Here is a 12965-nt window from a genome sequence, read left to right as displayed (position 1 = left end):
CCCCTCCCCTCGTAATTTTCTCGCATTACGCAAACCTAAAAATTATTTCATCATTATTTTGTACACTACTTACTAAAATTTGTGTAACGCCCCCACCCCCACCCCAAACATTTTTGTTGGGTACGGCCTTATATGTATACTATCACCTTATATCTAGTTATCTAGTTATTTTGTAACTAATACCACTTTGCCTGTCAAACAATAAATGAACTGAAAATTTCAAATGTTATCCTTATAATAGAATATGTATTATGTGTTTTTTAAAAAAAGAGATGCAATAAAAAATAAATTCCTATTATTTTACAAGCTAATTCAGAGTATGCTCATTACTTACCCCTTATTTTCTTCAATATTACAGTTATTAAAAATCTGACTTTTGGAATTTTTAATCATACCTACTTTAAAAACAAATATTAAAATTCTAAAGATTTTTAAAACTCAATTAGTGTCCTGTGAAAAATTATCTACTTAATAATTTACAACAAAGAGGTGTGGTTTTCATCTGAAAATATAATTTTGTAATACAGCAGAACACTTCTTAAATATAAATCTTTGTATATATTGCCTCTTATAGTATATTTAAATATTCTAAAAATTAATTTATTTTTAAATTCGTTGTTTGATTAAAAAATGGGGGAGGTGAGCATGCTTGGTGATCACTGTGTATATTTATCGGTATCTGATAAGAGATATTTTGTAATTCAATGTTTAAACTATTTTAATATATATTATTTTAAACACAATAATATACGATACCTAGTCGTTTAATAATCCCTTGAGCAAAACTGGAAAGTTCTATATTCAAAGATATTAGTAAGATAATATTAGTTTATTGGTTAAGATTATAAAACTTATTCGTTTAAAACATCAGTAGCCAAAGGGACTAAATATTTTATATGATTCCAAAATTTAAATAAAATTATTAGATAATATATGTTAACACAAAATAGACAATAAAATTATATTAAAAAACCAGGGAAGTCACTCTGTTGTATAGACTATATAGTAGCAAATAGGTGTCAAGTTTATCATATTATGAGTATGTTACTATTGTTACTGTGGTCTATGACTAATGTGTTCAATTTTGTAATTTTATATTTAATAAAATAATAAATATTACTATGAATGTCCACAGCTGATTAATGTTAAAATATTGTTGAAAAATATTACACTGTTTTTTAGTAATGAATAGTTTTTATGTTGTAGTTAACAAAGTAGAATTGATGAATTTTGATAATGGTTATCTTGGAATTACAAGAAATTCACGAAAATAATATATTACTGTACTGTAGTATGTAAAGTATTTAACTTTAACCGCTCTGCTGACTGCTGTACAATAAGGTTGTGAGTGTATTTCAACATTAAGTAATTCACTTTAATTAATGTGTTGTATTCAAATCCAAAGACCAGAGATAAATATAAAAATTAATTTTATTTAAATAAAAATTGTGTTTTTTAGATAGCTGAAATAACAACTTATGATGAATCATGTATTAAATTGTAAATCTATTTTATTTACATTTATGGAAAAAAAACTAAAACAATAAAACATTTCAAATGTCTTTAAATAGCTAAAATAGGATCAAAGCTAAACTAATAAACGTTTTATTAAATTTTAAAATCTTAGGTATAAATATAGAAAATTGTATGTACATTTAACTACAAAATAATTTGCAAATTTTCGTAATTTTAACCAATTTTAAAAATTCTTATTTTTTTTTTAAAAGTATTCTAGGAATTTGTAAATTCCCCTCCCAAACAACATCCAATTTTCTACTAAAAATCTCGGTTAAAAATCAAAGTATTTTTGCTATTCTATAGACTGATGAAGATGAAAGATAGAAAAAATAAACATACATAATTTAAAACGTATACACCAAAATGCAAATTGCACCAAACACAAAATTCACGTACACATACTTAATTAAATTTCGATGATGATACTCGGATCATAAACATTTTAATGAATAAATATAATAATTAAAATTATAAAAAAACGCTTAAAATAAAATTCAAAAATAAATTTAACTTCATTATTGAATTTGTATAAATTTTGCACCACGATTTTTTCCAGTCAAATATTTAAACCATTATTTTCAATATTTTTTTCCAATATCAATAAATAAGAGAAGTATAAATAATTTATAAAACATTATTTTCAAATCAATACATTCTTGAAAAAAAGAAAATACTTATCTATTATTTTTATTAATATAAAATATAAAATGAATATAAAAATATAATAATACATTAACATATTATGTTAAAACATTATTTTATTACAAAATAAATCTATTCACAAGGAAATTCGCCAAGTATCCTCGGCCTCTTATTATTCATAAATAACACAGTTATTGAATTTCTGATTTTGGAATTTTCAAATAAACTTAATGACTATATTTTCAAATTTTAAAGATTTTGTGAACATATTTTGTAAATATCTAGTAAACTATGGAGGATATAAGCTTCTGTGTTTTAAAAACAATCACTATTCTTTAACTTGAGATTAAATCTGGCTTTGTATATCTAAAAATTATAATTTGAATGATGGATAAATTAATTATTAAGTTAAAAAAAGAGTGAACAATGGACATGTTTGGTGAATCACTCTGTATAGTTATGACTGTTATAAGAAATGCGTACTGATCGATTTCGATGGATAATAAAGCATAAAATAATGTACGCAAAATTGAACCTACATACCTTTCCGACTACATAGAATTTCAATGTTTACCATAGGCTATGTCAACTTCATTATTTTATACAAGATTAATACATTCATTGGATTTTTGTAAAATAAATCACTACTGAAGATACCCAAGTTGTTAGGAACAAAATATTATATTCTTATATATGTTAGCTTATAACTACATTCTACTATAATAATGAGGAAAAAATATAACTTAAACAAATTTAAACCATATTATACATTTCTACCTATTATATCATAATATACAATTTTAATATTTTCACATGAACTTAATATGTAGTAATGAACTTTAATTGGACTCGTATTATATAGTCTTATCGCTTTAGATATTAGTTATGTAGTCATAAATAAAAATAAAAATATAATTACTCACTAGTCTCACTATATAAAACTAAGGTAAATATATTTTTGTGTTTATATGATGAAAGTTTTAGATTCTGAACGGAGTGTATTGATTTTACAATATGTGTGTTTTTTTTATTTATTTATTTCTATCATTACGTTTTTGAGTAGAAATAATGCTTTGATTTTTTTACTTCAACCCCTTATTGAAAAAGAAAATTCATCTAGTTGATACTTGGGGGGGGGGGGGGTCAAAAAAGTCAGAAAAAAATGTCCAATAGTTTAGGAAAAACCCTAAAAAAAGTAACGGAAAAACAGGAATTTTTACGCATGATCGCTTTTCAACAAAATTGATTTTTTTTTGATTTTGCCGTAACTCAAAAACGAATCATTGTAAATACTTGAAATTTTCACTAAATGTTTATATTAGCGTTTTCTATTTACGATTAAATTTTCAAAATATTTTGACTTTTTAAGCTTATTTTTTACGAAATCGTGTAAAATAAGAATATATATAAATTTAAATATATCTAATAATATAATTTATCCTACAAATTATCCTAGACTGACAAATCATCTCGGTTCAGAATCGTTTTTCGTATACAATTGTACATGTCATAGTGTCATTGTATTCAAATTTAACACAACCATTATATAGTGACCTACTCTCCATCTCTATTGTACAGCAGGGCGATACCCACTTTCCCACACTTTATTTTTATTTTTATCTATACATATAAATTACACATCAACAGCAAGGTTACTAGTGATATAAATTATTACTGACTTAATAAATAATTTACAGTATAAATAAGATACAAAATAAAAAATTTAAAAACCTAGTACATAAATATGAATTTAAAATATAATAATAGTATAAATCCGATAAATGAGTAAATTTTACGAGTTGTGTGGTGATTTAAGGGTCGGGAGTCAGGTACTTACAAGTATAAGTTTATACTAATTTTTACTTTTATAAGTATTTTACATAGGTTGCATCTTAAATAATTATCAATATAACAGTTAATTAATAAATAAGAACTTGTATTTTTAAATAGATGTACCGTTTCTTGAATAATTACTAGCATACACATTTTCCTAAAAATCAATTTACATATTATTCAATTTATACTAAAATAGTTTATTAATACATTATGGATATATTAAAAAAATTGAAACATTTAATATATTAGCAATCCTACAATTTTTATAATTAAACTCAATTAATTTAATCAAAATGAAGTATAGGTAGTCATATTCAATAAAATATATTTTAAATGTAGCAAGAAGAAAATTAATTCAGCTTAAAAATAATTGATATGTCTATTACTTGTTGTAAACTTGTAAACATTAATGTCGGATTATAATTATGTGATATTTACCAAGGTCCAGCATCAGAGAGAAAGCTTTCACAATTAGTCTAAAGTCTAAACTGACTTTTTAAAATATATAACGAGGAATATTATATTCGATTAAATAATACGTTTCTAAATCTATTTGATTAATATTAATTTTTGTATAATAATTATACAATAAGTATATAAATTGTAGTATTCATTTAAAATTTGTACCAATCACACAAAGAAAATTAATGCATGGATAAGCATATGAACATCAATGAGTTGTAATGTAAATACATTTTATATACAAAAAAGGTCGCAAGAAAAAAAATTATATCATTAAAATAAAATTTAACAATTTTTAAATTGAATATGTATATATTGTAGGTATCTATATACTTAATATTGAACGGACCACAGGGCTTTTAAGATTTCTTACCCATTTGCTGTGATAGATTTGCGTGTTTTTAACCATTGCTAAAATAACGGGATGATCTTTTAATTGTATAAGTGTTGAAAATCCAATCATCAGTAACATGATAATCTATAATAAAATAAATATACAATCTAAATTGTTTGACTTAATTTCAAATTTATGTAAATTAATGGCGATTATTTATTATTTCTATATACTTAAGAAAATACTTACTGATATAACTAAATTTAAATTGATACTGAAAAACCCAAAAGCTGTAATTTCATCTGATCTCAACAACGATATTTGATACAAAAACATTTTGATCTATTTACAAATTAACCATACTTAATATAACCATAAGTAACAACTTATAAGGCAGATAAATGAATACTATTATAATCCGTGACTCATGTATATTATAAGCTACTACATAATAAAAATAAATATTATTAAAAATTCCATAATGATAAAATAACAGTGACATAAATTTTGTAAGCTCTTTTAAATTTTATGAAGCTAAAAAAACAAAACTATTTATGTGAGGTGAAAATGGAAAATAAAATTCTGAGATACTCGTGATTTAGTCTAAAAAATAAATCTTACTTGTGTTTTTACTTCAACATTTAATTTTGAAATCGGAATCAATCTTAAATATGATACAATTTTCAATTTCTAAAATCATACAGATGAATAATAACATTAAGATGGGACGATGGCTAAGTTCATTATTTGATTAAGAACAGACATTGCAAAACAGTCATTAGATATTGAAATTTACGTATATTTATTATTGGTACCTTTTCATTTATCCGTGAGGCAGCAAGGATGACGGACATCAAAAAAATAACTATTTGAATATTTAACATATGTAATGGTACATGACTTATCACATTTTCAAGCTCGATCATCAAATAAATTATATATATAATATCAATAATACAGCAAACAAAAAATACTAACAACAGTGTACCGTAACTACAACTGAATATTTTGAACAATTGAGATAGTTCAGCGTGTAACAACCTAATGCTCTCCATTAGCATGGCTAATTCCGAGGGAGTCCATTCGCCCGGAACGGATACTAATCCATAAGGAAGGCACCTCCAGAAATCGTTTAATGTTTGAAATCTATTTGCGATATTATTAAGATAAAAACACACGGTTATAATAACTACGTAGTCCAAAATGTAAGGCATTCCGAAAAAAAATAAGAGGAAGGTATTAATATCAAATGTGTTTGGTGGCCATAAGTATATGTCATATATTTCATAACCAACGAAGTATAAAAATAATAAAACCAATATAATATTCCATTTTTTTTTACTGATTGAATGTTGATGAATCGAAAATGCCGGTGAAAGTAATGCCAGCTTTTGATCGAACTGTATAATGCCATTAATCAATCTTAAAAAAAAAATATTTATACAACAATTATTAATATAAATATCTTTTAAATGTTTAAATCATAATACCTAGGTATATATTTTTATATAATATAATTATAATATATATTATATATTATGTTATATAATATTATATTTGGTAGTGAGGTTATTCAGTTATTGCCATTTTTGGGGGCAATAATATGGCAGCCGAATAATGATTTTATTAAAAATTATTTTATTTTTAGTATGCAGATTTTGGATTTTTATCTTTAGCAATGTTTTAAAAACTTAAAATGATTAAAGTATAATTATTTATCATTCTTACTTAATTGTCCATGTTTCTGATAATCTTGCTGCAATAATAGCAATCCAAAATTTAACCAAACGGAAATGTACGATATAATATAACTCATCGATATAAACCAAGTATGTGAACATCAACAACATAATCATCCGTATATATTCAAGAAATATATAATATGTTGAGTGTACATTCCAATTTAATAACCCAGTGGGTTCAAATGTATAAGAGATGTTAATCAGACCAAAAATCTTGCCTAAAATTAAAATAGGCTGAAGGGTTGTTTTGAAAATAGTCGTCATTTCAATAATAATATTACGTTTTCTATCACTTAAAAGAAAGTTGAGTTCATTTTCTTTTACATAATATTGACAGTTTGACGTTCCAAACATTAAAATGTTCACGCTTATGCGTAATTTATTAGATACTATGATTAAATTTATCATTTATTCAAATATTGATACGTGCTTAATAAACACATGTCACGTTTTAATACTATGAATTGTTATCGTTATTATAAACATTGGTTTTATATTGTATTTTTCTAAAAAATTGTTTAATACAATGGTAGGTACATTGGTTTGTGTACATTGGTGGAAATGGATTAAAATATTAAATTTATCTTGAAATATTTGATAAATTGATGTAATATGCCTACTGTTCTACTGCATGTATTATTATTTACTAATAAATTGTTTAAAATAGTAATTAATTAAAATACTTATATTGGTAAAAATTTCTGTGGTAAAATATTCTTTATTCAAATCATGATATTTGTTTTTTGGGAGATGGAAACTGCGGCAAAATTACACCTTTTCTAAAAGCCGATATATGTAAGCTGAAGCAAAAAAAAAATCAACATTATACAATCTGTGACAAAACCGATAAGAGTATAAGACATATTTTATAAAAAAACTGCGTACGATATAACATATATACGTTTATACAATTATACGTTTATCGTTTAATTAGGTATACAAGTTATGATATAGCTATGCGTATAGGCACATATTTGATTGGTGACTTACCTTCATGATCGATAAAGTTTATATCTTGTGATATGTACATATTATAATCGACCGTAATGATCATATATAATAATAAAAAAAAAATTTTAAATTGAAATAATAAATTAATAATACAATAATTGTTTACTCTAATTTATATAACATTTTGTCGTTTATTCTTAAAATCTACTTTTTTCAAAAATGCATATTTTGAAATTCATCTATCTTCTTTCATTTATCGTTCGTTAATAAATTTTTATTTTTGCGTAATTGCTTTATTTCTTAATTGTACTACACCTTTTTTTACATATTTTTCTACACTTTTAATTTTTGTGTATGTATCAACTTGAATATCCTGTAAAACATTTATAAATTTATATAGTGATGGATAATGATAAAGAATATGTGTTAATTTTTGAATGAAAAGATTCACACACATTATTTGTTGTAACTTTTGATTTCTATACATACAAAGAAGGAAGGAATATTTCTTGCATATAAATTTCAATGACTAATGAGTTATCTCAAAAAAAAAGTTTAAAAAATTAATGATAAAAAATATTTAAAAATATAAATTGTATTTGAAAATGTTGTTTAATTCCGATTGGAAATTATGTAAAAAAAAATTTTTTATTTTTATAGCAATAGATTTCGAAATAATGAACTCGATACAAAAATTACATAATATAATATTATATAGCCAAATAATAGCCAATAGGTTAGGTAACTGCTACATTATATTTATTATAATTAAATAAATGAAATAATAAAAAATTGAATCATTTTGATTTGGGTGTACAAACTACAAATTAAAAATACTTCATCGCAATCCGTAACCAAAACAATTAGATACTATTCAGTATTTACAGTTCAAGTGCATTACAATTTTAAATCAATATCAATTGTAGATTTCTTTCTTAATTATTATAGAACTCAATACATGTATAATTTAATGCGTTTATATGAACAATGATTATTATAGGTACTTTAACAAATGGAATCATGTGATCATTTCTTATATTAAACATTTGACAGTTTGAAAACTACGTTTTCACAGTAATCATCACTAGAAAACGATGATATCGAAATATAGTACTGCGAACTATCTGCGATCGTCAAATAATACACAATTATACGCATTAAAATTGTATACATAACGTCATATATTCTTGATATTGTTATAACGTTATAGATTTAAAATCAAGATGTATTATATAATGTGCAAACTTATAATTGTATAAGTTATTTGGGTCCTTGCCGGTTTGTGCATACAACCATCGTCAAGTGCCCGGATATTGGCCGTGGAGACAGTTGAAAGTAAAAGTCACTGGAATTTTATGAATGGTATACTACAAGCGTTGGTAAACAACGGACACAACGTCACTGTCTTCACACCGTTTACCAACGGCAACCGTGAAAACTATACCGAAGTAGATACAACTTTAGGAGGGGCTATGCAATTTATGGACATGGATTTAAAACAAATGATGAATAATATGGTTACAAAGATAGGTGATTTCGTGGCGATGAATAGAATGCAATGTGATCAAGTGTATAAGAATAGTAAAATGAAAAAAATATTGAGAAGCGAGCGCACAGATTTTGACCTGCTCATTATTGAATTCTTTGCATCAGATTGCGTGTCATTAATTGCATCTAAGCTCAACTTGCCTTTAATTTACGTCACGCCATTGCCGGCCAACGCACTTATGGATCGCACAATCACTGGTCACGTCTCAAACCCATCAACAGTCACAGAAATGTTTTCTTTTCATTCTCTTTCTAGAACTTTTATCCAAAGATTAACACATATTTTTTTACTAATTCGCTTCAAAATTATAAAAGAGTACAAAGAACTAATTCTGAAATACACCAACCCTAAACAATATGATTTAATCGAACCTATCTCACCTTCTTTGATATTCGTAAATAGACTTTTTATAACTGACGCGTCAAGTCCTATACCGACAAACGTTATCAACGTGGGTGGAATTCATTTGAAGACACCTCAGAATTTACCAGAAGTATTTACTTTATGCAATTTTAATTAATCCAAATATTCCTTGTTCAAATATTGATTACTATAATTTATGATTTATAATTTTAGGATACTTTAGAATTTATTGAACAGTCACCACATGGAGTTATTTACTTTACTTGAGGTTCAACCATAAGGATGTCTTCGATACCGAAACATATAAAAAAAGTGTTAATGAAAGCATTCGCAGAAATTCCTCAAAGAGTGTTGTGGAAATATGAAAGTAAACTAGGAAAAATTCTGGAAAACACGATGATTAAAAAAAAGGGCTACCACAGCGCGATATAATTTGTAATATATAATATATTGTCAGATAAAACTGTTGATTTATTAATTTAAGTTATACTTACATCTTTATTTTGAAGTGCATCCAAATGTGAAACTTTTCATCAGTCACGGAGGTATATCTGGGGTATACGAAACCGTGGACGCTGGAGTCCCAGTTCTTCGACTTCCCTTGTTCGGCGATCAACATAGAAATGTAGATAATTTAGTCAATGTGGGAATGGCTATTTCTATGGACCTCATGTCTATAACAAGAGATAATTTCTTAACAAATATTTTAGAACTCCTCAATAATGAAGAGTAAATACCTAGATTTTAAATTATAAATTTCCGAAAATAGGCACCTATTTATTGACTTAATATTTTTTAATAGATACACAAATAATGCTGAAATCGCTTCAAAAATATTCAAAGATCGGCCGATGTCACAAGCAGAATCTGTTGTTTACTAGATTGAATATGTTCTCCGACACAAAGGTGCACAACATATGGAATCGCATGCATTTAATCTAAGATGGTATCAATATTACTTATTAGATGTCTTAACTTTAGTATTCGTTTTTATCTCCGTTGTAATTTTTGTCACCACTAAAATAATCAAATTGATTCATATAATTTATAGGTACTTTAATTTTTTCTAAACATTTTAAATTAAATCAAATGATAAATAATGATACAAATAAAAATATATATTTTTGCGAGTTTATTAAATTCATCTTTAAACTTTGCACTTGGTTCCTACTATAAATAATGTCAATATGTCATGTAAAAAATAATTATGAAATGTTTTGACAGGAAATTCTATAGGGTATAAAATATTATATTAATTATAGTATTAATTATAATATATTTAATAAATATAAATTTAACAACATAGTTATAATCGTTGCTATTTCTTTTCTATACTTTTTAACTGTGAACACATAACCCACTAAAAATTACTAAATATAATAAATTAAAATAACTGTGTAATTTATATTGATTCAAATTAGAATTAAATGTTTAATCGTTGCATACAAAAATCGATTACAAACGGAGACTTTGCCGGCTTATAATACTAAATTTATTTTATCTTTCTATTAAAATAATATTAGTGTACCAGTTATTACTAATAATATAAGCTATAACTATTTAGAAAATGTAATAACGTGTAAAAAAATAAGAATTTAAGTAAAAACTTAAGCCTCCAAGAATATACATATTTAAATTCCAACAAAATAACTACCTAGGTAGTCGTTAATTTTTGTTTTAATTTTAACTTTAAGTCTATAAAAAAAACTGTATATGGTATATTACAAGTATTTAGTTTTTTTGGATTTCTAGTAATAATTACTTATGATGGACCTTGAATTTAGGGTCTAGAATAAATAAAAACTTACCGCTCAAGACAGGTCTATGTGGCAACTCATTGGGTGGACGGTCATTATATATGGCTTGGAACTGGGAAATCCTTATATAGATATAATATTTACTCATCGGAAATTAAGATATTATATTTTATTATCCATTATCAAAAAAATATCAACTACTTTAGGTCATATTTTTTAAAATAACCCAAAAATAAATTGTATACAATTTTATACTTCAAATGCGTCTATGATACAAAGAAGGTTAAAAGCCTATGCTATAGGTAAAACAATTAAAATAAATCAATAAGATATATTAATATAATTGGTCAATGTTTATATAATCCCTTATATAGTCACGATACATAGATAAGTTATTATTTTGTAACTGGTATATAGTGTTGTGTTTGTCCAAATAAAATGTCCAATTTACAAATAAATCGTGGTTGTGAAATTTTTATGTAAGATGATTTTATGTTAATTGTACTATTGTACATATTTGACAAATGTATTTTTAATTGAACAAAACGTTTATGGAGGTGTCATAATAAAGATATGCACAGACCTGTCATGAAAAGGAGGCAAGTTTGAACATTTATGACTCCGTGCCGAAATATTCCATTCTCATGTATTTAATTTTCAAGCCTTACTGCCTTAATTGTATAAATTGAATTAAAATAGTTTAACAACTTTAACAGTTTAAACGTAAAAAAATCGAGTATTTTTGATATATTTAAAATATAGTACAAATATTTTTATCAACAATCATAGAAAAAATATCTATAAATAGCATAAAATGAGTCAAAAATATAAGTTAAATATGTTACTATGTATATAATATATAAACAATTTCGATTATCTACAATAGGTATTCATTTTTAAATTAAACATAATTTTTTTTTTTTTTTAATTTAATAGAAATTACCCAACAGCTGTAGTTATTCAGCAGTGGCACTCGATTAAACATAAAATAAAATTTAAAAAACCGATTTTGTTAAAAACTGATTTTGCGTGAAAATGATGTTGTTTTTTTTTTAAAGTAAGGAAGATTTTACTTTCTCACCTCAAAGTACTGATTAGATTAATTTTCTTACCAGATAAGATATTGAAGTTAAAAATTTAAGTTATTTTACTGCTCCAAAAGGTGGCAACAAACAATTAAAAAATACCCATTATTGTAAAATCAATATATACTACTCAGAATCTAAAATACAATAAAATTGTCTTGCATGTGTATAGGACATACTATATTTAAATAACAATTTCTAGTTGTATATTTCATATATTTAATAAATTGCAATTGTTTACAAATAAAATAATTAATTATATGTTGAAAATAAAAATAATTATTCTAAAATGTAAGCTAAGCTACTCAACAATAAACATGGAATACACCATACTTAACACGCGTATAAATATTATAAACAACAATTTTAACTATTTTATACATTATACACGGAAAAAATAAATTAATAAATCTCAATACATTTTTTTAATTTAGAAAATAATCACTAGGAAATATATTATATTTGTGTGTTTAACTAACAGTAAAAATAAACAAATATTAATTTTTGCAATAATTTATTCTGATGGCACTTAACTAAACTAAAAGGTTTTCAGTTTTTTTTTAGGTATAAAATAATTATGATAATAACCATTAAATAATTCTATGATTCTTATTTACACATATTACAAAATGTTAAAAATCTAATGAAATGTATAGTATAATATGAGAAATATATACAAATCTAAGAGAATATTTTTTCATTGGATGAGACTCTTTATATAGAAAC

The 12965-nt window shown here is 24.6% G+C and overlaps 1 protein-coding gene and 1 pseudogene across 1 annotated transcript; one reads left to right on the top strand and one right to left on the bottom strand.

Moving 5' to 3' along the window:
- Positions 1-4102: 4102 nt before the first annotated feature.
- Positions 4103-6163, bottom strand: LOC113550448. The gene is made up of 5 exons (XM_026952277.1): positions 5608-6163; positions 5414-5482; positions 5042-5134; positions 4832-4936; positions 4103-4150 (listed from the first exon to the last, which is right to left on the bottom strand). Exons 1-5 carry the CDS (start codon positions 6004-6006, stop codon positions 4103-4105), a joined length of 714 nt encoding a protein of 237 aa, XP_026808078.1. The 5' UTR covers positions 6007-6163.
- A 2557-nt stretch (positions 6164-8720) lies between these two features.
- Positions 8721-10397, top strand: LOC113548293 (annotated as a pseudogene).
- Positions 10398-12965: the final 2568 nt, after the last annotated feature.

This window comes from Rhopalosiphum maidis, chromosome 1 (assembly GCF_003676215.2).
Source record: "Rhopalosiphum maidis isolate BTI-1 chromosome 1, ASM367621v3, whole genome shotgun sequence".
Lineage (NCBI taxonomy): Eukaryota > Metazoa > Arthropoda > Insecta > Hemiptera > Aphididae > Rhopalosiphum > Rhopalosiphum maidis.
Note: the sequence above shows the minus strand (reverse complement) of the source record. Positions and strands in the feature narration are given on the sequence as shown.